Below are 24,619 nucleotides of genomic sequence, written 5' to 3' on the forward strand. Positions count from 1 at the left end.
TATCTTCTTATGCTTCTTTTAACTCCTGTCTTGACCTCTGCCTGCTTGACTATCCGGATTACAATAAAGCTGCACATGAAACCTCACCTCCAGTGCCACCCCCACTCACTGTGTTTTCTATTGCTTTATTTGGGTTTAGTTCAAAATGATTATATAATATATATTAGTTTCGTTGTTGTTATTATTATTGTTATTATTATTATTAGTAGTAGTAGTAGTAGTATTAGTAGTAGTAGTAGTAGTAGTATTAAATGGGTCTGAGCCATTGTGACCATTGTGAAGCCCATTTTCTCTTTGGGATTTCAACATCTTGACTCTCAGCTTAGCTCTATCAACAGAGATTGAGAACTGAAAGCATCATTTTGATAAATACATGGCTCTTGATCCAAGTTTAGGCACACAATCAGCAGACCAGTCCCACCAGAGTTTCCACTTATTAGTAAAGCTTCCCTCTGATGTCACTATTCTAGAGAAACAAATAGCAGCAGAGAGAGAGAGAAAGAGAGAGAGAGAGAGAGAGAAAGAGGGAAGGGTAGAGGGTCAGACTGGCACTCTTAACTTCACCCACAGCTGCTGCAACTCCAGTCTAATCCCTGCTTTCCAACTGTACAGACAAGGTAAGCCACATCTCCCAGTATACCGTTTTAATTGTGCCGTTTGATGTAGAATTGCATTTTTGGATCCATATGTGGGGTCTAGGTGTATTTTGGCAGGAGATGCTTTTTGTTGCGTAGTAACAGGTGATAAGATGAGGCTAAATCCTGCATATGGCAGGTGGAAAAAGTGATGTGGTTATTTGGAAAATATTGCTGTGTCTGTTGAGATTTCTTGATTTTGCGTTTTGTTTTTATCTGTTTTGCTCAATGCAATAGAGACTTGTTTATCTGTCTTGAGAGATTATCACACAAATTATATTACTGATTAGATAAAAAGGTTGGTGAAATTCTCATTAGATTCTTTCTGAATGTGAGAATTTAATTATGTGACTAATTAACTTCGACTTAGACAGCTGTGTTGATAGGTTTAATTTTTCAATATTTTGTAAAAAATAAATCTAATGAAAAATGACACATATTGAATTGTTTTACTTCAAAAATTACATTTTAGTCCCATCTTAGGTTATTACATGATGAAACAAATAAACGTTAGTGAAATGCTATATATATAAAGCTTGCTGTAAGATTAGTTATTTTACTCGGAAGGAAACCCATTGAAAGTAAGAAGTTGACTACTTAAAAAAATGAGTGATTAAATAAATGTTGTAAATAATGCACATGATAGAACATCTTAATAATTTTAACTCTACTAAGTAAAAGTCAATTAATCACTTCAAAGTGTATAAGGTTCTATCTGACAATTTTTTCAAAATTGAGTTACTGACATATTCTTATTAAATGACAACTTATTTACGTTATGGGACGTTATTTTATAGGTTGTTTACATTTTAAGACTTTTTATTTAAAAAACAAATGTTACACACATACTGTTTGCTATGGAATGCAAAAACTTTGAAGCTCGATATCTCAAAATCATTTAGAATGCAGATAGAACCTTACAATTCTAAGGTGACGAGATATATATATATATATATATATATATATATATATATAAATGTATAAATACGCTGTAAAATAAATCCGTTATTTTACTTTTTTTCTGCAGCTGGGGTGCCGGAAAATAAGATAAAGAACAACCATTAAATTACAGACATTTACCAAAAAATAAAAGACAGTAAATTACAGAAATTGACCTAAATTTCCGATAAATTTATGTGATTTACTGTCTGTTATTTTACGGTAAATGTCTGTAATTTAACAGCCGTTATTTTACAAGTTTTTCGTAAAATAACAAAAAACAAATGTAAAATAACAGACTTTTTACAGTTTTTACACACACACACACACACACACACACACACACACACACACACACACACACACACACACACACACATATATATATATATACCTATTCATACCTATTCATTTATTTACAATGAGCTGAATCAACACAATTTTTGATCTTTTTGTAGACAACTTCATTGTTTTATGTCCACTAAAATGTGTAAAAAAATATTAAATTCATCGACTTGTGTTGGGGCAACATGAAGGAATTGTTATGTGGAACCTACAACATAACCCTAAAATAACGTAATTTTTACAATATGTCTGAAAGTTTCTTCTGAAGAAAGTCCTATTTTTTTATTTCGGCTAGAATAAAAGCAGTTTTAAAAAAAGAAAAAAATTATTGACAAAATTATTACCCCCTTTAAGCTTTTTTTCATTAGTCTACAGAACAAAACATTGTTATACAATAAACTTGCCTAATTACCCTAACCTGCCTAGCTAACCTAATTAACCTAGTTAAGCTTTTTAATGTCACTTTAAGCTGTATAGAAGTGTGTAGAAAAATATCTAGTCAAATATTATTTACTGTCATCATGACAAAGATAAAATAAATCAGTTATTCAGTAAAATACTGTTATTGTGTTGTTTTAATGAATGACACATTCATTTTTGTTTGTCATATTAATGAGATTTATGTAGAATTAGGTAAATCCTGCATACATGCATCTTTTCTTTCTTTTCTTTTCTTTACTTTTGTTTTGTTTGTTTGGCTGTTTTCATTTATGCAATTAGGAAAACGCCTTTATGCAAAGCCACTTACAAAAGAGGAACAAAAGCAATGTGCCCAGGCATTTTTTTTGAGAAACACATGTTGTCAAAAAGCCAGCGATATTTTCAGTACGCCATGCTAGCAGGATTAGACAACAAGTTTAGAAAGCAAGATGCATGACGCAGATGCTCAATGCTACAGTGAGGATTGAGAAAGAGGCTGATCACTTGGGTGTGAAGCCTGCATCGCATGTTTTCATGCAAGTCGCGGTTTGTTTCCAGGGTAGTTTCCTGAAGGGTTTGTTCACCCCCTCACGGGGAAACGGGTAACAAGCCGTGCTTTGCACTTACGCCCGAGGGACTCGCACCGAACAAACAAGTTGTTAATTGTGTGCCGGGCTCGTTGCAAGGGGACGTTTGTAGCGATCAACCGGTGTTATGGCCACAGAGACTAAAGCAAGGATTGCCACTTCTGTCATTTTTCAGCATTGATGTAACACACCGAGATGCTTAGTTCACATTCAAATGCATGCAGCCGCGGAAAGCCAATCAATGTGGCTCTGTTTCGGCTGAACAATTGACATCTATTAGGAGGAATTGACACCATCAAAGCAGAAGATCATGCTCGAAGGTCATGGGAGGTTAGATACGCTCCGCAATGGCTATTATAACAAGCCAAGTTTGCATGAAAATTTGTCTCCAGCATCATGCATGCAAACCACCTTTAGTGATTAATGTGCAGGCAAAGTTGGACATGTTATGATGTATAGTCATGTAAAATACTGAAGGTTTTTTATTCTTTCTCTGTAGTATTGAAGCACACACTACCGGTCAAAAGTTTGGGGTCAGTTTTATTTTTCATGTTTTATTTTTTTTTCCAAGGTAGCATTTATTAAATGTTAATAAATTAAAGATTCATTAAAATTGTAAATAACTGCTTTCTTATTGTATGTAGTTTCAAATGAAATCAGTCATTATTGCTTTTATTACTATCACCATTAATAATAATAGTAGTAAATAAGATTAGAGGGATTTCAGATGATCATGTGACTCTGAAGACTGGAGTAATGAAGCTGAAAATTCATCAGTTAATCACTGGAATAATTTATTAAATTAAATAATAAACTTTGTTTAAACTAACTATTATTTTATAGTTCAATAACGTTTCACAATTTTACAATGTGTGCTGTATTTTTGCTCAAATGAATGCAGCCTTGGTGAGCAGGAGAAGCTTATTTGATAACTGTTACGGTTATTTAAAGAGCCCATATTATACATGAAATAGGGTCATATTTGGTTGTTAGGGTCTCCAACAACAGTCTAATAGTTTCATGGGACTCCACACTTGTAAACAATCGCTCGTGCCATTCGCGAAGCTCTCGGTCACGCCCAGACTCGTCATCGCTACCAAGCCGACCAATCACAGAGCTTACGCCTTTTATTATATTAATATTCTGATAGCGACACACTGGCTGTTTGATGAACACTTTCATTAAATTCGTCTTTATTTCTGATTTATAATGCAGATTGTGGGTAATTAACTTTAACGTAGATGAAAAAAAAAATATTAAAAAGTCATGACAATGTTTCAGATTGTGAAACACTCCAGAAAAAAAGAAAAATCGATCTCTTGCATGTTTAGGAAAATTGACCTCATCAATGTCATTAATGTCCAACATTATCTTATAATGAACAAAAACTAGCATTTATTAATCATAATTTAACATTTACTAATATTCTCGCAGCCTACCTGCAGGATCGCTGAGGCCCACTAATTGAGAATCCCTGAATTAAAGCACTGTGAGTTAGCGAGAACTAACAAGGGACAACTTTATTTTCATTAGCTAATATTAGCAAAGAATGTTGTAATTAATGTATTAACTAACATTAACTAATAAAGCCTTATTGTAACGTTTTGCCAAATCGTGTATGCCTTCAGATGATGCTGGGAGGAATAAGTGGAATGGCTACTAGCAAGACACCGAGGTCTTCCAAAACAGGTTTGTTATTATACCGTCTCATGGTTTCTGTGTTCAGATTTATATTTTTCATTTTAAATGAAATGTTATGCTTGATTTGAATTGTTATAAACGCATTGTATATACATACAGGGCTTATATATTTACAATCTCACTCATTCTGCTTGTGTGTAAAAATATCCGTGAATTAGTTTTCCGTATTTTGTGATTCATGTTTTTATTTTTCTCTGTTTATGCTTTTGAATTGCACTATGAGATGTTGTTCTTTATTCCAACAACTTTTAACCTTGAAAAGTTTGAAAACATGACTTTTATTCACATTTATAATAGTTTAAACTGATATACTGCAGCCTGATCTCACGAGAAAGCGTAAGTATTTTACGTTTTGCCAGTTAGGTGGCTAATTCAGTTCAGAGTTCAGTCGTAAAAATTGTATGATTTTAAAAGGAGGCGTGGCACCTAACCCCACCCCTAAACCCAACTGTCATTGGGAGATGAGCAAATCGTACTAAATTGTACGAATTAGATCGTCCGAATTCATACGAATTAGCCACTAAATCAAAAAGTTACGAATTGCCGTGAGATTGTGTTGTATATTGTCTGGGTTGGTGCTCTGTAAAAAAAAAATTGTCCTGACAGCATATGTTTTAGGTCATTGTAACTTATTAAACTAAATCAATCATAACACAAACTTTTTAATTCAGTTTGACAATGTAAGTTTAATGGACTCATAAGGTTAATTTGATTCAACTTAAAGATTGAAGGCAACCACACTGTAAAAAAATCCTGGTTGCCTTAAAATTTTAAGTTGAATCAAGTTAATCTTATGCGTCCATTGAACTAACATTATGTTAAAACAGCTTGCTTATCTTATAAAATGAAGTTACAACATGGTTAACTTTGTTGAATAAGTTAGAATGAACTGAAAACATATGCTGTCAGGACTAATGGATCATATAATTTTCTACAGAGCAGGATTTTTTTACAGTTGAAGAGTTTAGATGCAAAGTCCTCTAAATGGCGTCTGAAATTTTCCTCTAAAAGAAATATTTTTATCAGGCTCCTGTGTGTATGTTCAGTAATATCACTACAATATGGCAAAGAAAAAGTCCTTCTTTTGGTCTATAAAGTAAAATATATCAACATAAACAAAGGAGGTTGAAGAAAATGTTCATTTTCGATGGAAATTTCAGACGGCATTTAGAGGTTTTTGCCTCTAAACTCTTCAGTTTTATATTACTCTACAAAAACCTTCTGATAAAAATAGCCTGCAGCACATTTTCTACAAATTTACAGACTTAAATTAGACCTATTTCTTATCGTTTTATTATTTAAAACTACTAAAATGTTAGTAAAGTCACTTTGTTAAACTGTAGAGTTGAATTTTCAACATCAAAAGTCGACGACCTACATCCCATAAAGCAATTCACAACCGTAAATAAACAGAAAACACTCGTGAATCACAACATACCAGTTAATTAACATATTTTTTACAGTGTATATACAGTTGAAGTCAGAATTATTAGCCCCCTTGTTTGTTTTTCCCCCAATTTCTGTTTAACTGAGAGATTTCTTCAGCACATTTCTAAACATAATATTAAAGTGAAATTTAAAGGCTTAACTAGGTTAATTAGGTTAACTAGGCAGGATAGAGTAATTAGGCAAGTTATTGTATAATGATGGTTTGCTCCGTAGACAGTCGGGAAAAAATAGCTTAAAGGGGCTCATAATTTTGAGCCTAAAATGGCTTTTAAAAAATTAAGAACTGCTTTTATTCTAGCCGAAATAAAACAAATAAGACTTTCTCCAGAAGACAAAATATTATCAGACATGCTGTGAAAATTTCCCTGCTCTGTTAAACATAATTTAGGAAATATTAAAAAAATGGACGAAAAAAATCAAAGGGGGACTAATAAATCTGACTTCAACTGTGTGAACAATTTTATTGGAAGCTTCTACTGCTTTACATGTTGACTCGTTCTGCTTGTGTTCCTAGCGTACATGTTTTTCCATGTATTTCTCAGCTGGACGAGTTACATTTCACCACATGCAAATACAGTAGCTAAGTGTCCGTCACAGACTTTTGCTGTCGATCTGTTTGTCCAACAGGCTTCCTGTTTTTTCTACTAATGCAAATGAGTCTGCTGTGTGTAGTGAGGCCTCAGGATCCCATCACAACAGCATCTACAACGTCATCATCATCATCATCATCCACTTCTCCAACATCTTCATCTTCCTCATCATCATCATCATCATCATCATCATCATCATCTCAGTCTGCCAGTACAGGTCTGAGCTCCTCTACTGGACAGACCACATCTATGGCCTCGTCCATCTCTTCAGTGACTTCATTCAGCACATACACTTCCTCTAACTCTACGATGTTATCTGGCAACAGTACAGGTATATTTTCTTTGTTTGCTGTAAAAAAAATTAAAAATCATTAAAAATGTATTTTAAAAAAATAGAGTAAAAAAATGTTAAATATATTGAGAATTTCACTGTAAATTACTGGACTTCATTAGCATGTAGTAATAACACACAGCTGTTTTAAAGGAGTAACATCTGCACACAGGGGCCCCGCTGGTCGCCACTGGCCCTCTGACTATTGTATTGTTGTATTTTGGGGAGGTTGGGGGTGTCACAGATGTAAGTTATAGGTGGGGGGAATGGATCGCGGATGAAAGTGAAGACCCGGGGGGGGGGGGGGGTTTGGGGGGGTATCGCGGGCACTTTATTATGTCTCTGGAGGCCCCCTAAACGTATGGGCCCTCAGAATCGTATGGACCCCCCCCTAGCGGCGCCCCTGTCTACAAATCATATATATTGTTACACAGTATCAATCAAATTAAATCATATAGTGAACTAACAGAGAATCATACTACACATGGTGGCTTAGTAGTTAGCACTGTCGCCTCACAGCAAGAAGGTCACTGGTTCGAGTCCCGGCTGATCCAGTTGGCATTTCTGTATGGAGTTTGCATGTTCTCCTCATGTTCACATGGGTTTCCTCCAGGTTTTCCGGTTTCCCGCACAGTCTAAGTACATGCGCAATGGTGAATTGAATAAACTAAATTGGCCGTAGTTTGTGTGTGTGAATGAGTGTGTATGGGTGTTTCCCAGAACTGGGTTGCAGCTAGAAGGGCATTCACTGCGTTAAACATATGCCGGAATAGATGGTGGTACATTCTGCTGTGGCAACCAATGATGGATAAAAGCCGAGTGAATGATTGAATATAAATCAACTACAAAACACCATCATGGTAACCCACATACCATATAAGAAATGAAATAAACATTGTTTATGAATGATTTAGTTGTACTGTAAAACTTTACTGTACAGGATTTGTATTGTTACTGCAGCAAGTACTGATGAATATCTGCATGAATATCTCCAACATCCGTGCATTGTAAAACAAGTTCTCCTTGTTTTGTCATATATCTATTATTGTTTTTTCGTGTATTTTGCTTATGGATTGCATAATAGGACTTTGATCTGTCTTTTCAACAACTTTTAAAAGTTGGAAAAGCAACTTTTGTTGACATTTTTGATAGTAATGTCTGGGTTTGTGTTGTAAATTACAGTTTTCTGTACAACAAACTTGCTGCCTTAAATTCTTTAGTTAAATGCAGGGTTCAGCGCTAAGGATTTTTTATACGGGTCCGATCGGGCCATTGGTTGAGATTTTTACTTGCCCTGCCAAAATTTTCACTGGCCCCACCAAAAAAACTAAAAAGTTAATAGCTATTCCTTCGCCACATATTTTAAATAGTGGCAAAAATATGCCTGTGAATCTAGAATTTAAACATTTTAAGTATGTTAATAAGTGTATAATGAGCAAAATTCAAGATTTTATGCAAATGAAAGAGCAGTATGAAAAATGTGCTGGTATTTTAATGCAATTTTAAAAATATTTTTAAAAATGGCTTGCCAAACTGACAATTGTTTTATTTATTTATTTATTTATTTATTTATTTATTTCAGTCTCTTAATTTTGTACCCATGTAATTGTCTGCTTCTAAGACTTCAGAAACAGACCTTTTCTTTTAGCCTCATTGTTTAATTTTGCCGCCATGTTGCCATCTTTTCGCTGTACTGGTTGTAACCAGGTTACAAAAAAAAAACATGCTCATTGTTACTGGCCGTTAGGGGCCAGTAGCAATCCTGTCTACTGTCCCGAGTGTCTTTCACGCTGATCCCGGGCCACCGGGCAGTCCTTATTGTTGAGCCCTGAAATGGAATTAACTTTTCCAGTCATGTCAACCTACATCAATGAGAATTACTAAAAATGTTGAGTTAAACTTTGTATAACTTAGAGAAAATCATTGCAAACCAAGCGGCAACCTCCTGTTCTCCCTCGTGAAGCCAAGACGGATGTACTGAAACTGCAATTACTCAAAATTCGGCTAGTCCTGGCTCCACACTTCTATTGAGCCTAATGTTAAAATGACCAACTTTACAGCAGAAAAAAGGTGTTTATAGTTTGATTTTGGTTCATATAGCTAATATTACCCTTCATGACAATGCTGAGGGGGTGAATTTTTTTAGATCTCATCAGTTTTGTTTATATTAGGTTATTTTAAGTCTCCATAATTAAAGGTGTGGCCGCTTGAGTGACAGCTAGGTCTCACTAATCGCCGTCACTTCACTTCAGCTGATTCCGGCTGATTAGCTGCTGAACTCGGCATATACATCGTATTTTTATGTTGTTTTATGTGGCTGGCACGGTCAGTTGCTTTTGGGAATAATTTCCTACAATTATCAGATGATATGACATGCTGTGTGCACTTAGTTGTGCTCACAAACCATTCGCTCGACCACCATTTCCCAGGTGAGTAAAGTTATATACTTACACACCATATATATACATGTATTTGTTTTATTTAAGATCATTTGTAATTTTCTTCAGAGCTGTAATGCACTCCAGAATCTGACAGATGGATTAGCTGTAGGCTCTAGAACAGTCATCTGAAACATTGTCATACAGTGTTATGCCTGGATTTCATAAATAGCCTCGTATTTACTAACACAGGCTATATTTGAATAGCGGGTCGTTGGTCTTATTCAAAAATCTTTGTACGTTAAACACACGCAGGGCCAGAGAAAGCTGAACTGGCGCTCTAGGGCAAACAGCAATCACGACGTCCTCAACCAGAAAGTGAAAAAGAAAGTGACCGGTTTGCTGATGAAAGTAAGGACTGTGAGGGAGGGGGTGGATGTAGCGGATGAAAATGAGGACCGGTGGGGGGGGTTCGCTCACTATTCTGATGCCTAAGGCGGCCGCCTAGGTCGCCTCTATGCACGCACCGTCCCTGAACACACGCCACAACAGGAAATAAAAAAACTGCAACTGCGTTATTTGCGTAATTTTTTACGCGTTTAATATTTTAAATTAATAACGTGTGTTAATGCACTAATTTTGACAGCCCTAATATATATATATATATATGTATATATATATGTATACATATATAATCTTTCTTGTATGCTTCTGTGTTTTTCTGCTGTTTCAGGTAACGCAACAACAGGAAATTTCTCTATGGTGAGTTCTGGTCAAAAATACAGCATGTTCTGTTTTAACCTGTTATTAACGCACTTAATCCCATTGTGATCGTGTCTTTCTTCTTCTTTCGGGAAGCTCTGAAAGTTTTGTTGGCTTTGGGCAAGAAACTCACCTTTTAAATGAAGCAACAGACGTCACATGACTAGATCAGTTTACTTTACACACTTCCTGCTTGCACACATTTGTTAACAATGGAGGTGAATTGAATTCCAACACAGTTCTGAATGTTTCCCAGCGGCCGCTGTTGTGAGAAAGTATAAAGCCTAATTTAACCATCATAAAATCGGAGACATGAAGTTACGTTAGAGAGGTCTACGTACATTTTCAAATTGAGTTTTAGTGATCCTATTGTACATGCGGCTAAGATGCACTATCATGTCCACCGCATATTGTTATTATAGACCTTTTTCATGGCTGCTGCATGGAGGGCGCCATAGCGACCAGCGTCTTTCGGTAGAATGCTAAAAACTTCCGTTTACAGCGTGTACAACTGTTAATTTAGACCGAGGTCCCGACTCTCTGTGGTCGTTAAAAATCCCAGGATGTTCTTCGAAAAAGAGTAGGGGTTTAACCCCGGCATCCTGGCCAAATCTGCCCACTGGCCTTTGTCCATCATGGCCTCCTAACCATCCCCATATTCAATTGGCTGCATCACTGTCTCCTCTCCACCAATCAGCTGGCGTGTGGTGTGCGGTCTGGCGCAAAATGGCTGCCGTCGCGTCATCCAGGTGGATGCTGCACACTGGTGGTGGATGAGGAGATTCCCCCCCCCCCATTGTGTAAAGCGATTTGAGTGTCCAGAAAAGCGCTATATAAATGTAAGGAATTATTATTATTATTATTATTAATTTGCACTCCGAAAATGGGTTTTAATAACGTTTTTAATATATAGCAGAGTGTTTTTGTGACACACAACTTAGAAATGTGTCTGTTAAAGCCGTTATAATCTGTCACATGTGGTTCAAGCGCGTCAGAAATACGAGAAAAACGTTCTCCTAGTTCACGTGTCTGCCGTCAGAAATACAGTGTGTATTTGTGTTCCCCGCCTGTCAGTTGTTAGCTCAGCGGCTCTTCAATACACACACACACACAATACTTTGCTGCATTATAGAGCAAGCCGTATTATTAGCATGAAACTTATGTAAGTCGTGCAATTTACAAAAATGAGCAATAAAAGTCTGTTATTGATCCTCTGCTGGCTGATTTGCTGTTCATTCTAATCGCGAGCCGTTTGTGTTTTATTCCGTGTGTTGTTTTCACCACGGTTTGTGTTTTTCTCCCTGCTAAAAAATCCAGCTTAAACCAGCATAGGCTGGTTGGCTGGTTTTAGCTGGTCGACCAGGCTGGTTTTAGAGGGGTTTTGGCCACTTCCAGGCTGGTTTCCAGCCATTTCCAGCCTGCTCTTAGCTGGTCAGGCTGGGAGATGACCAGCTAAAACCAGCTTGACCAGCCTAGCCAAACTGGGAGTCCAGCCAAAACCAGCTATATCCAGCTTAAACCAGGCTGGTCAAGCTGGTTTTAGCTGGATTTGGCTGGTCATCTCCCAGCCTGACCAGCTAAGACCAGGCTGGAAATGGCTGGAAACCAGCCTGGAAGTGGCCAAAAGCCCTCTAAAACCAGCCTGGTCAACCAGTTAAAACCAGCCAACCAGCCTATGCTGGTTTAAGCTGGATTTTTTTAGCAGGGAGCTGTCATTTCGAAATGACTCTAGCCTATATTTTCACTTTGTCACAGTTATTAAATCAGTGTATCAGTGGCACAGTACAGGCTACGTGTGTGTGTCAAACATTTTGCTGAACTACATTAGTTTGGGCTGGTTATATATTTGAAATGAAGAGAAAATGTTGACTTTAGCGATGACGAGGCTTCATTTAAACTGCAGAAGATGCCGTCTGACAACGAGGGGGAAACGCCTCACAGCAGCTGTTTTCCATCCTATTAGATCGCATTTCTTTAAATGATCAGTCCAGCAGATGGTGCTGATGGACAACAGGATTAGTTCAAAGATGATAAAAGCTGGTAAAATAAATTATAACTACCGTTTCAAAGCTGTCCAAATGTGACTGTTTACACGCATCAGCTGCCGACCGGAAGTTCTTCGCATTTTCCTTGCGCATACAAGCAAAGCATCATGGGTAATTTTGCGTTCCAAGAAAAAGGTCTATAATGTATTATTAAATTGTCCCTTGTGAGCACAAACAATATTACTTCATAATAATGAATATATCTCACTAGCAGTGTGTAGAGTGTTTTCAAATGTTGTCATTTAGTCTTGAAAAGGTTCTTTTTAAGACTGTTAAATATCTCCAAAACAATGTTATGTATGATTTCATGTAAACCACTAAAGAAACATCAACCAGTGCCATCGGCAGATTCCAAAATAAGTGTCCGAGCTGCAAGCAATGTACGGATACAGAAACTTCAAATGTTTCAATGGCAATTTTGTTTTTTGTTTGTCCACAAAGACATCCTGTCCAGCATTTGTTTGCACTTCAGATTGCTACAACCAGTACATCAATACGACAGCGAAGCCCTGCCCATTGAATTCTAACTACTGTGAGGTGAGTCTGATGGGATAATCAATTCATGCACTGGTGAACTAAAGATTTAAAGAGTATCCTCCTGCTTCGCTGTGCTTCAGATAACAATCAAATCGGACGCTAGTTACTCCGTCGGCTGCAGTAACATGTGTGGTATGTCCTGTGGGAACACGACTCTAAGCAATTGCACTTTGAGCTGCTGCAACACAACCAACTGTCTCTACAACACCATGGTGAACATCTCCAATCCATTCAGCACTGCAGGTAAACTCAGTCTCTCGTCTCTATTTTGTTTGTGCTGAATTAGTTAAGAAGGCTTTTATTTACGCAGCTCCCTCCGCTTGGGATATTCTTTAGTCTAAACTGAAATTATAAGAAAATGAGATTTTAGATCATTTTAAGATGATCACTCAGCAATTGAGGGGTGGTTCCTCATTGTTTTAAGTGTTCTTAATGTATAGTTTGTCCTGTAAAGTGTGTAAACTCTGGTCTTGCTGCTTATTTTTGCCAGGACACTCCTGTGAAAGGGATTATTAATCTCAGAGAGTAATTTCTGGTTAAATAATGGTTCAATTAAAACACACACACTCATATACACCTACATTTACAGTTGAAGACAGAATTATCAGCACCCCCAGTGGCGCCTGCAGCTGTAGGTACTGTGCGTACCTACCATGAGAGGGCGGGAATTAAAGCCGCTTTTTATTTATTTATTTATTTGTGACATAATTTAAATTAATTATTAAACAGTGTACACTACAGCTGCCTGCTTTTCCACTATCGTGCCAAATCGTTCTGAGAACACTTGGGTATGGTTACGGTTGTTTCTCCACTGAGAACTAAACCAACAGCTACATGCACTGCTGAAAGACTTTTTTTTCTGCTGTGCATCGAATAAAGACACGCTTAACATTATTGATGTTCACAATCCTACATACTATATCCAACACGAACTTGCAGACTCTTTGAACAACGAGGAAATAGTTGCACTTGAGTAAAGCCAGACGTCTTGTTTTGTAATTTAATGCCGGCTATACCACCCTAAGGACGGTTACGGCTTGTTGAGATGTCGGCCGTCACCAGAGCAAGTCTAATCTTTCATTACTTTATTGGGGTTGTGTTTGAAAGCTTAAGTGGCACTGTAGCTGTCCAAGGTACGGTTGTATGAGTTAAATTATAGCCTATATATGCACCAATAAACAGGTCAAATTAATGAATAAATAAAATAAATATGGATTCTTAAATGTCGGTAGAGTTTTTACTAAAAAAAAAAAAAAATGTTTTATAAAAATAAGATGAGCAATTTTCACAAATTTTTTTTATGATTCAGTTAAATATAATTTGGACATTTATGTGGCATGTAACATGTTTCTGTGTTTTTTGTTTTGTTTTTCTCGGTGATCTTTAATATATACTGGGTACGCAAAATATTTTCTAAAATGTCATTCAGGATTTTGTCTATAGCTTTAATTATGAAGACAATAAAATATTACAACTAACAAAAATAAAATTATAAAACTGCAAAGATAAAAAGAGCAGAATTTTGTTAAATTATAAAAAAAAAATATTCGTTTTTATGTTACTTGATGCATTCAATATTTAATGTTTGAATACTGAAATAACAGCCATCCGAAGGGGGCGGGGCGGTGCTGGATTTGTGCGTACCTTGGAATGAAATCCTGCAGGCGCCCCTGAGCCCCCCTGTTTATTTTTCCCCAATTTCTGTTTAACGGAGAGCAGATTTTTTCAACACATTTCTAAACATAATAGTTTTAATAACTTATTCCTAATAACTGATTTATTTTAGCTTTGCCATGATGAGAGTAAATAATATTTTACTAGATATTTTTTAAGACACTTCTATTTAGCTTAAAGTGACATTTAAAGGCTTAACTAGATAAATTAGGTCAACTAGGCAGGTTAGGGTAATTAGGCAAGTTAATGTATAGTGTATAACGATGGTTTGTTCTGTAGACTATCAGAAAAAAAAAATTGCTTAAAGGAGCTAATAATTTTGACCTTAAAATGGCTTTTAAAAAGTTAAAAACTGCTTTCATTCGAGCCGAAATAAAACAAATAAGACTTTCTTCAGAAGAAAAAATATTATCAAACAAACTGTGAAAATTTCCTTGCTCTGTTAAACATCATTTAGGAAATATTTTATAAATAGGCTAATAATTTTGACTGTATATGTTGAGCTCTGTATATAATTACTCGGCTTCCTTCAATACTATATATTGTCATGAACTAATCTCTCACTCAACATGTTCAATCCTCTTAATAAATGTTTATAAATGTTAGTTATGAAACACAACTCTTCTTTAAAATATATTTTTATATAAAAAAACAAGACTTTAATGACAGTAACTAGTTATTTTGTAGCCCAGTATTACACTCAACACTGATGGTAACCGTTGAGTATTGACTGTTTAATTACTGCAATCCTGTCATCAACAGCAACAACGTCCACCAGCACTACTTCAACCACGAAGTCCACTGCTGCAACCACCCCAGCCAACAATGTAAGAGCACACAAAGCCATCTGACACTGAAGGAAACATTTGCTAACAGTTTTTGACTTTTGTTTTTGATTTCTTTACTCCCAAAAGGGCAAGAAGTGTAATATCATCAACTGTAATGGAGCAGCATGTTACAAAACCGCATCGAATGCACCAAACTTCTGTCCCGTGGGTCAGGATTACTGCATGGTACACTCTCTATGTTCATTATTAGATCAATGTCTTTAAATAGATAGTTCACCCCAAATAAAAAAAAAAATGTTTTTATGTGAAACAATAAAGATATTTAGAAGAATGTTGAAAACCAGTAGGGCGAAGCAGTGGCGCAGTGGGTAGTGCTGTTGCCTCACAGCAAGAAGGTTGCTGGGTTGGTTCGATCCCCAGCTCAGCTGGCGTTTCTGTGTGGAGTTTGCATGTTCTCCCTGCGTTCGCGTGGGTTTCCTCAGGGTGCTTCGGTTTCCCCCACAGTCCAAACACATGCGGTACAGGTGAATTGGGTAGGCTAAATTGTCCAGTGTACGAGTGTGTGTGTGTGTGTGGATGTTTCCCAGAGATGGGTTGCAGCTGGAAGGGCATCAGCTGCTTAAAAACTTGCTGGATAAGTTGGCGGTTCATTCCGCTGTGGCGACCCCGGATTAATAAAGGGACTAAGCTGACAAGAAAATGAATTAATAGAAGAATGTTTATTGTTCAAAATACTATAAATGTTTCTTAACATTGTGAAAAAAGTGGCTGTTTTTTACCCAGATGTTTAAAAAATAACTTATTTAGAGCTGTAATTAAAATTTGGTGATACCTTGAAACCGTGACATTTTTATCCAAGATTATCACACCATCAGAATCTTATAGCGGCCCATGCCAGGCTAAATCAAGTCTCTTTTTTTCCCCAGCTGAAGAAGACGGTCTCTGGCACGAGCGAGGCCTGGGAGGCCGGCTGCAGTACAGATTGCAGAAAGATGACCGCCTGCTCCACCTCCGTCACTGGCTCCTGCTACCTGGAGTGCTGTAACGCCACTGCCAGCACCTGCCTGAAGCTGACAGGTGATGTGAACATGCCCAGCTCCGCCACCAGAAGTCCTCAGTCTCCCGCGCTCATCGTGGCCTCCATACTGCTCCTCTGGATAGTCAGAGTCTTTACTTGAGTACAACAAAGTCACGTTTAAAGGCATTCTTCACCCAAAAGCTAAAAAATTGATTCACTAGAAGTTTTCCTGCCACAGATTTGTTGGAGTTTCTTTCCTCTGTTGAACACAAAAGATAATATTCTGAAGAATGCTGGAAACTGGGAACCATTAGCTTCTGTTTTTGTCCTACTTTGGGCCCTATCATGCACCGGGCAGAATGCAAAGCCAGGCACTAAGCAAATGTTTTTTTTTTGGTAGTTTAAGCCTGGATCAGGTATCATTTTTATGTTCTGTGTCATGTTGTTAAAATAGCAAATGTATTTGCAGCCATTTGTCCACTCATTGTTGGCATGTTGCTATTTTAAGGCAACTGAAATAGACCACACCATTGACAGTCAACTAAAAGCAGCTCTAAAGTCATTCACACAGTTTTTATTTTGTTATTTAAAGAGTGTGTTAGTGATAGGCGACGCCACAACACTCCTAAACTTTGCTTATTACAGACACAGGGATGCGCAGCAGCACACAAACATATTAATATATGACAAATTCAAGAAATAAAATGCTAAAGATCATTACAGTCAATAAAAATTCCTACATAATGTCATAATGGATAGATATTGCATGTACCAGACATAACTAATTAAGGCAATAAAGACAGAATTAAGACAATAATGTATTTTTGGACATTTGTGCACTCATGGGTTAAGGCTCATTGTTGGCATGTTGCTATTTTAAGGCAACTGAAATAGACCACACCATTGACAGTCAACTAAAAGCTGCTCTAAAGTCAACGACACAGTTTTTATTTTGTTACTTAAAGAGTGTGTTAGTGATAGGCGGCTCCACAACACTCATACACTTTGCTTATTTCAAGCACAGGGATGCGCAGCAGCACACAAACATATTAAAATATGACAAACTCAAGAAATTTTTTTTTTAAAGATTATTACAGTCAATAAAAATGCCTACATAATGTCATAATGGATAGATATTGCATGTACCAAACATAACTAATTAAGGCAATAAAGACAGAGTTAAGACAATAATGTATTTTTGGACATTTGCGCACCCATGGGTTAAGGTTCATTGTTGACAAGTTTCTTTTTTAAGGCAACTGAAATAGACCACACCATTGACAGTCAACTAAAAGCTGCTCTAAAGTCAGTGACAACAGTGGGTTATTTAAAGAGTGTGTTAGTGATAGGCGGCTCCACAACACTCATACACTTTGCTTATTACAAGCACAGGGATGCGCAGCAGCACACAAACATATTAAAATATGACAAATTCAAGGATTAAAATGTTAAAGAATATTACTGTAAATAAAAATGCCTGCATAATGTCATAATGGATAGTCAGTGCATGTATCAAGCAAAACTAATCAAGGCATTAAGGACCACAATTTTAGACTATGCATCAGATGCACTGATCATTGTTCCTCCTCCTTAAAATTGCAAAAGTGGATTCGGATACGCTCTAAGTGCTCCTGTGCCATTTTCTATAGATCATGGGCTTATATCGTTAAAGTACAGCTGTATGGATGTCAACGGTTTCTGACATTCTTCAAAATATCTTCTTTTGAGTTCAACAGAAACAAAACAAATAAAGGTTTGTGGGTGAACTATCCCTTTAATAGGCAATCCAGGGAAGCAGCAGTTTTCATGTTAGGAGAGTGTGCGTGTGTTTTAAAGCTGCTTGTACTTCTTTTACTGTCACTTTTACATGATTTAAGCGAATGAAGGTGTTTGTGTGAGAAGCAGAATGTGTGTATGTGTGTATATATATGTGTATAGATGCCAAAATTATACATAATAAAAGCTTCACTATGGGCATCCCTAGAGAGTTAGTGTATGTCAGATGGAAAATGTTGGATATCAGAGTTAGACAGAATATATTAACAAACGTGAGGCTTTCTTCAGATATCTACTGAATGATGAATCTTTGATTAATTCTTGCTTTCTTTTTGTTAATGGATAATGTTCTAGGACAGAAATGACAGTAGCGTTACTCTATTTTTCCCAACTGCAAAACTGTCAAACACATAACACAAAAAATATATGTGAAGAATAAGTGCAGGAAGTGGCTTCATTTTAACGCTGTACATTTGCACAGGCTTTCTTAGAGTGCATGTGTGGATGATTTTCGATTACAGTCAATCACAGAGTTATGCGAAGCTTCATTTTACATGTATTTTGTTTGGTTTTTGAGCATTTAAAGGGATAGTCCACCTAAAAATGAAAATATTGTCACCACTCGTTTCAAACCTGCTTTGCTTTCTCTCTTACAAATGTAGTTGAAGTTATTTTGCAAGAGAAGAAGATATTTTGAAGAAAGTTGAAAACCTGTAACCATTGACTTCCATTGTAGGAAAGATAAATACTATGGAAGCCAATGGTTACCACTAATCTCTCTTACAAATGTAGTTGAAGTTATTTTGCAAGAGAAGAAGGTATTTTGAAGAAAGTTGAAAACCTGTAACCATTGACTTCCATTGTAGGAAAGATAAATACTATGGAAGCCAATGGTTACCAGTCTTTAGCTTCCTTCAAATGTAAATATATAGCGCATTTATCATGTATGTAAACCTGTAACCATTGACTTATATTATAGAAAAGATACATACTAGGGAAGTCAATGGTTACTAGTGTTCAGCTTCCTTCAAATGTAATGTGTTATTATATAGCGCATTTATCATATGTGAAAATCTGTAACCATTGACTTCTACTGTAGGAAAGACAAACACTATGGAAGTCAATGGTTACCGGTCTTCAGTTTCCTTCAAATGTACTGTAATGTTTAATTATATAGCACATATATCATATTTGACAACCTGTAACTATTGACTTCCATTGTAGAAAAGATAAATACTATGGAAGTCAATGGTTACCGGTTTTCAGCTGCGTTCAAATGTAATTATATTGCGCAATAATCATGTATGAAAACCTTCAACCATTGACTTCCATTGTAGAAAAGACAACCACTATGGAAGTCAATGGTTACCGGTTTTCAGCTTCCTTCAAATGTAATGTAATGTAATGTAATGTGTAATTAATTAGCACATTTATCATGTATAAAAACCTGTAACCATTAACTTCCATAGTATTTTTCTTTCCTACAAGAAAGACAAATACTATGGAAGTCAATGGTTACCGGTTTTTCAGCTTCCTTCAAATGTAATGTAATGTAATGTAATGTGTAATTAATTAGCACATTTATCATGTATGAAAACCTGTAACCATTAACTTCCATAGTATTTGTCTTTCCTACAAGAAAGACAAATACTATGGAAGTCAATGGTTACCGGTTTTTCAGCTTCCTTCAAATCTAATGTGTATATAGCGCATGGATCCTATATGAAAACCTGTAACCATTGACTTTCATTGTAGGATTGACAAGTACTATGGAAGTCAATAGGTACCAGTTTTCAGCTTCTTTGAAATGCAATGTGTAATTATATTGCGCAATTATCATGCATGAAAACCTGTAACCATTGACTTCCACTGTAGGAAAGACAAATACTACGGAAGTCAGTGGTTACCGGTTTTCAGCTTCCTTCAAATGTAATGTAATGTGTAATCATATAGCGCATTTATCATGCATGGCCATCCACCCAAAGCGCTTCACAATCATGAGAGGGGGTCTCTTCACCCCACCACCAGTGTGCAGCATATGGTGTGAAAAGATCAATGGGGATGATTGGGAGGCCATGATGGAGGAAATGCTGTGGAATTTTTATTGAACACAGAGGGTCAGGACATCTGTTTGCATGATGCTCACTGACAGTATAGTGTCCCCTTCACTATACTGGGGCATTAGGACTCACACAGGCTACAGGTTGAGCTCCCCCTGCTGGCCTCACTAACACTGCTTCCAACAGCAACCTATGTGGTCTGCCATTCAGGTACTGACCTGTCTCAGCCCTGCTTAGCCTTCAGCGAGTAACCGGTCTTTGGCTGCATGGTGATATGGCTGTGAATGTTGATCTTCTTTTATGAAACTCATACCTACTGGAGATAAAGTAAACAGTGAGTCAATTTTCATTTTCGAGTGAACTATCCCTTTCTTTAAAAGCTATTTTGTATTCTACGTTACTCTAAATACTTCCAAAGAATATTTTTCCAATGCTCGGATAATCCAACTGGTAATATAAATAACAAATTGGTTGACCAATCAGGCAGATTCCACCCTAAAGCACATGCAAACCAGTTAATGCCAAACACAGGGATTATGCACTTTACATGGAAATTAGACAATGTGAACATTAAATTATAATATTGGACGTATGAAACCAGTGGGTAAATCCATGCTCTTAAACATAAAGCTTTATTTTGTATGAAGAAATGTTTATTATTATGTAAGTGTACATATAGAAGAACAATATAGTCTCTGTGCTGATTTTCTTAACATAATAACACTGCTGATGAAGTAATCAAGCTCATGATTATTGATGTTTGTTGCTCTGTACTGCTTTATTCTGAAAATGCGGATTTGTTTAGTCATACGAGATGATAAGCAGCTTAATAATTGCTTTTGGAATTATTAAATAAATAAATATATTCTCAGCATCCGGTCTGTTTGCTCATTTGTACATTTTACTGGGGTTTTATTGAGTAGATTTGATGCCATGGCATGATGCAAGCTTGTATTCATAATTTAGCTAGAATACAACAATCAATGTTACATTTTGAAAATTAATTCATGTATTATTTATTATTAATATAATTTTACATTTTTGATTTTTATTTTAGTTTATGTGGTGTTATTTAAATAAATATAATTAACTGTAATTATTTTTTGTTTCAGTAGTTTAAACTTATTTTATTGCATTGTTTTATTAACTATTAACTTTTTTTTTTTTTTGCACTTTACTTTTCTGTTACAGTATAATTGTACTTTAAAGTACTGAGTAATATTCATTCATAACATAGGTTTAGGGTCAGGATCAGGTTTTTGTTTAGGATTATTGCATGTATTTATGCAAAATCTTGGTTTATCAGTACAGTAATAAAGAATATAATGAAGGGTTGGATTCCACAGACAATAATATTAATAGTTTTAGTCAATAACTTCACTGACCTCAAGCATACATCATCACTCTTCACTTTTGCATTATAGTTGTATTTCATGTTTCATAAAGAAAATAATAAATAAATATGCAAATAAATAAATTAATATGCAAATAAATAAATGTATTTAAAAATCCACAAATTTCTGCATAAATAAAATAATAAATAAATATGCAAATAAAATAATAAATAAATATGCAAATAAATAAATGTATTTAAAAATCCACAAATTCCTGCTTAAATAAAATAATAAATAAATATGCAAATAAAATAATAAATAAATATGCAAATAAATAAATGTATTTAAAAATCCACAAATTCCTGCATAAATAAAATAATAAATAAATATGCAAATAAACAAGTTAATATGCAAATAAATAAATGTATTTATAAATCCACAAATTTCTGCATAAATAAAATAAAAAATAAATATGCAAATAAATAAATGAATGTACATTAAAAACAATAAATTACTGCATAAATAAAATAATAAATAAATATGCAAATAAATGTATAAAAAATCCACAAATTCCTGCATAAGTAATATAATAAATAAATATGCAAATTAATAAATGTATTTAAAAATCCACAAATTCCTGCATAAATAAAATAATAAATAAATATGCAAATAAAAAAATTAATAAATATGCAAATAAATAAATAAATGTATTTAAAAATCCACAAATTCCTGCTTAAATAAAATAATAAATAAATATGCAAATAAAATAATAAATAAATATGCAAATAAATAAATGTATTTAAAAATCCACAAATTCCTGCATAAATAAAATAATAAATAAATATGCAAATAAACAAGTTAATATGCAAATAAATAAATGTATTTATAAATCCACAAATTTCTGCATAAATAAAATAATAAATAAATATGCAAATAAATAAATGAATGTACATTAAAAACAATAAATTACTGCATAAATAAAATAATAAATAAATATGCAAATAAATGTATAAAAAATCCACAAATTCCTGCATGAGTAATATAATAAATAAATATGCAAATAAATAAATGTATTTTAAAATCCACAAATTCCTGCATAAGTAATATAATAAATAAATATGCAAATAAATAAATAAATATGCAAATAAATAAATAAATGTATTTTAAAATCCACAAATTCCTGCATAAATAAAATAATAAATAAATATGCAAATAAATAAATAAATATGCAAATAAATAAATAAATGTATTTTAAAATCCACAAATTCCTGCATAAATAAAATAATAAATAGGTGACGCGGTGGCACAGTAGGTAGTGCTTTTGCCTCACAGCACGAAGGTAGCTGGTTCGAGCCTCGGCTGGGTCAGTTGGCGTTTCTGTGTGGAGTTGGCATGTTCTCCCTGCATTCGCGTGGGTTCCCCACAAGTCCAAAGACATGCAGTACAGGTGAACTGGGTAGGCTAAATTGTCCGTATAGTGTGTGTGTGAATGAGTGTGTGTGGATGTTGCCAGAAATGGGTTGCCGCTGGAAGGGCATCTGATGCGTAAAACATGTGCTGGATAAGTTTAAGGTTCATTCTGCTGTGGCCACCCCAGATTAATGAAGGGACTAAGCCGACAAGAAGATGAATGAATTGATAAATAAATATGCAAATAAAAAAATCCACAAATTCCTGCATAAAATAAAATAATAAATAAATAAATAAGTATCCAACATTCTTTAAAATATCTTCGTTTGTGTTCAACAGAAGAAAGACTCTCGGACAGGTTTTAAATAAGTGAAGGTGAGTAAATCCAGGTAAATCTTCATTTTAGGGTGAACTATATCCTTTATAACTGACTTAGCATATAGCGCCAACTGGTGGATATGCCGTAAATAAGTAGTGGGTGGGATCTGAGACCATCCTACCAAGTTTGGTGTCACTGCAATCCCTGAAGCCAGAAGAATATTGGGATATCTGAAACAAAAGAAGACGACAAAAGAAAATATAAGTGATATTCCTAGCGTGTCCGGTGAAATGATCAATAACCGACAGCAGAAAGTCTTGTAAGACTGCAGTTTAGGGTGGTTAGCTGAACTCTTGCGTGCTGCTGCGTGGCATGAGGGAGGTTTCGGACGGGAAGTTTCATCTAAACTGAAGGAGGACACATGGAGACTGTCAAAACCCCACAATCTTTCAGCAACCACCGCACACTTTCAGAGAAATAATGACTGTTTTTACGACACATCTCGCGACTGAAGTGTCGCTTGCAGACTCGCGCTGAATAATGGACCAGTCCGTGGCGATTCAAGAGACTTTGGCCGAAGGAGAAAGCTGCACTATAGTATCCTCTCAGCACTTTTCTGTACCATATACTACTTTACAAACCTGTATTTCTGTTTAAACCAACCCGACGGCTGGTTTGTGAAATAGTCATTTAGGAGTGTTGCGAAACTCTCGTTTAGACCAATAAGTTGTGGATATTATTTCATTATAGCGCTATTCATATCCTCTAAATGTAATTCTTACTAAACACGCCTTTTCCGCTTGTTTTGATTGAGCATGCAGTTACTGTGAAGGAAATTTCAGCGTGTTATTCCTGACTCGTCCGCTAGATGTCTCGTGTACACAGGTTTTTTTTTAAGTCTGCGTTTTTTATTGCAATAACAGGCATTTATGCTGAAAATGAATGCAGATATTAATTTATGCACGGAAAGAAAATGAGAATTTAAATAAAGTTTTTATAGAGGACGGAATAAATGATTACATAAACTATTAATTCCTGCATAATAAATAAACAAATGTGCAAATAAATAAATGTATAAACAAATCCACAAATTCCTGCGTAAATAAAATAATAAATAAATATGCAAATAAACAAATGTTTTTGAAAATCCACAATTTACTGTATAAATAAATTATTAATGAATGAATAAATATGAAAAAAATAAATGTCTATGGAAATCTTTAAGTTCCTGCCTAAATAAAATAATAAATAATTAAATATACAGATAAATAGATGTATATAAAATCCAGAAATTCCTGCATAAATAAAATGATAAATATATATGCAAATAAATCAATAAATGTATATCAAAATCCACAAAAACACACCATAAATACAATTATAAATACATTTGCAAAAAAATAAACGAATAAATAAATGTATGTAAAATTTCACAAATTCCTGCGTAAATAATATAATAAGAAACAAGCAAATAAATAAATGTTTATAAAAATTCACAAATTTCTGCGTAAATAAAATAAT

The 24,619-nt window shown here is 35.2% G+C and overlaps 2 protein-coding genes across 6 annotated transcripts in view; both read left to right on the top strand.

The window, feature by feature from the left end:
* The first annotated feature begins 397 nt into the window (after positions 1-397).
* LOC101882255 (uncharacterized) lies at positions 398-20,909 on the top strand. 4 transcript variants are annotated; one of them, XR_015510823.1, is made up of 11 exons: positions 469-617; positions 4,555-4,615; positions 6,704-6,997; positions 10,109-10,137; positions 12,624-12,719; positions 12,800-12,962; positions 15,156-15,220; positions 15,308-15,406; positions 16,108-18,707; positions 18,842-19,443; positions 19,596-20,909. XR_015510823.1 is itself a non-coding variant. In XM_087286451.1 (9 exons), the coding sequence occupies exons 2-9, from the start codon at positions 4,555-4,557 to the stop codon at positions 16,357-16,359; spliced, it is 1,059 nt and encodes a 352-aa protein (XP_087142577.1). In that variant the 5' UTR covers positions 398-617; the 3' UTR covers positions 16,360-20,909. The 4 variants fall into 4 exon arrangements, 1 of the variants encoding a protein (XP_087142577.1); XR_015510822.1 differs by having other exon boundaries at positions 16,108-18,636; positions 18,768-19,353; positions 19,506-20,909; XR_015510821.1 differs by having other exon boundaries at positions 16,108-18,636; positions 18,768-20,909.
* Positions 20,910-23,248: 2,339 nt separating this feature from the next.
* Positions 23,249-24,619, top strand: part of inpp5b (inositol polyphosphate-5-phosphatase B) — a 55,339-nt gene continuing 53,968 nt past the window's right edge. For both annotated transcript variants that reach the window (XM_087286442.1, XM_087286443.1), the window contains exon 1: positions 23,249-23,695. In XM_087286442.1, the coding sequence (XP_087142568.1) occupies positions 23,639-23,695 (57 nt within the window). In that variant the 5' untranslated portion in view covers positions 23,249-23,638. The remainder of the gene's footprint in view (positions 23,696-24,619) is intronic.

Source organism: Danio rerio, chromosome 16, assembly GCF_052040795.2.
Source record: "Danio rerio strain M-AB ecotype USA chromosome 16, GRCz13ab, whole genome shotgun sequence".
Lineage (NCBI taxonomy): Eukaryota > Metazoa > Chordata > Actinopteri > Cypriniformes > Danionidae > Danio > Danio rerio.

Excerpts from the sequence above, each read along its gene's own strand:
- LOC101882255 (XM_087286451.1), top strand. The coding sequence starts at position 4,555 with ATGATGCTGGGAGGAATAAGTGGAATGGCTACTAGCAAGACACCGAGG. Across the intron at positions 4,616-6,703 it reads ACCGAGGTCTTCCAAAACAG|GCTTCCTGTTTTTTCTACTA; the intron begins GTTTGTTATTAT and ends TTTGTCCAACAG. Across the intron at positions 15,407-16,107 it reads TGGGTCAGGATTACTGCATG|CTGAAGAAGACGGTCTCTGG; the intron begins GTACACTCTCTA and ends TTTTTTCCCCAG.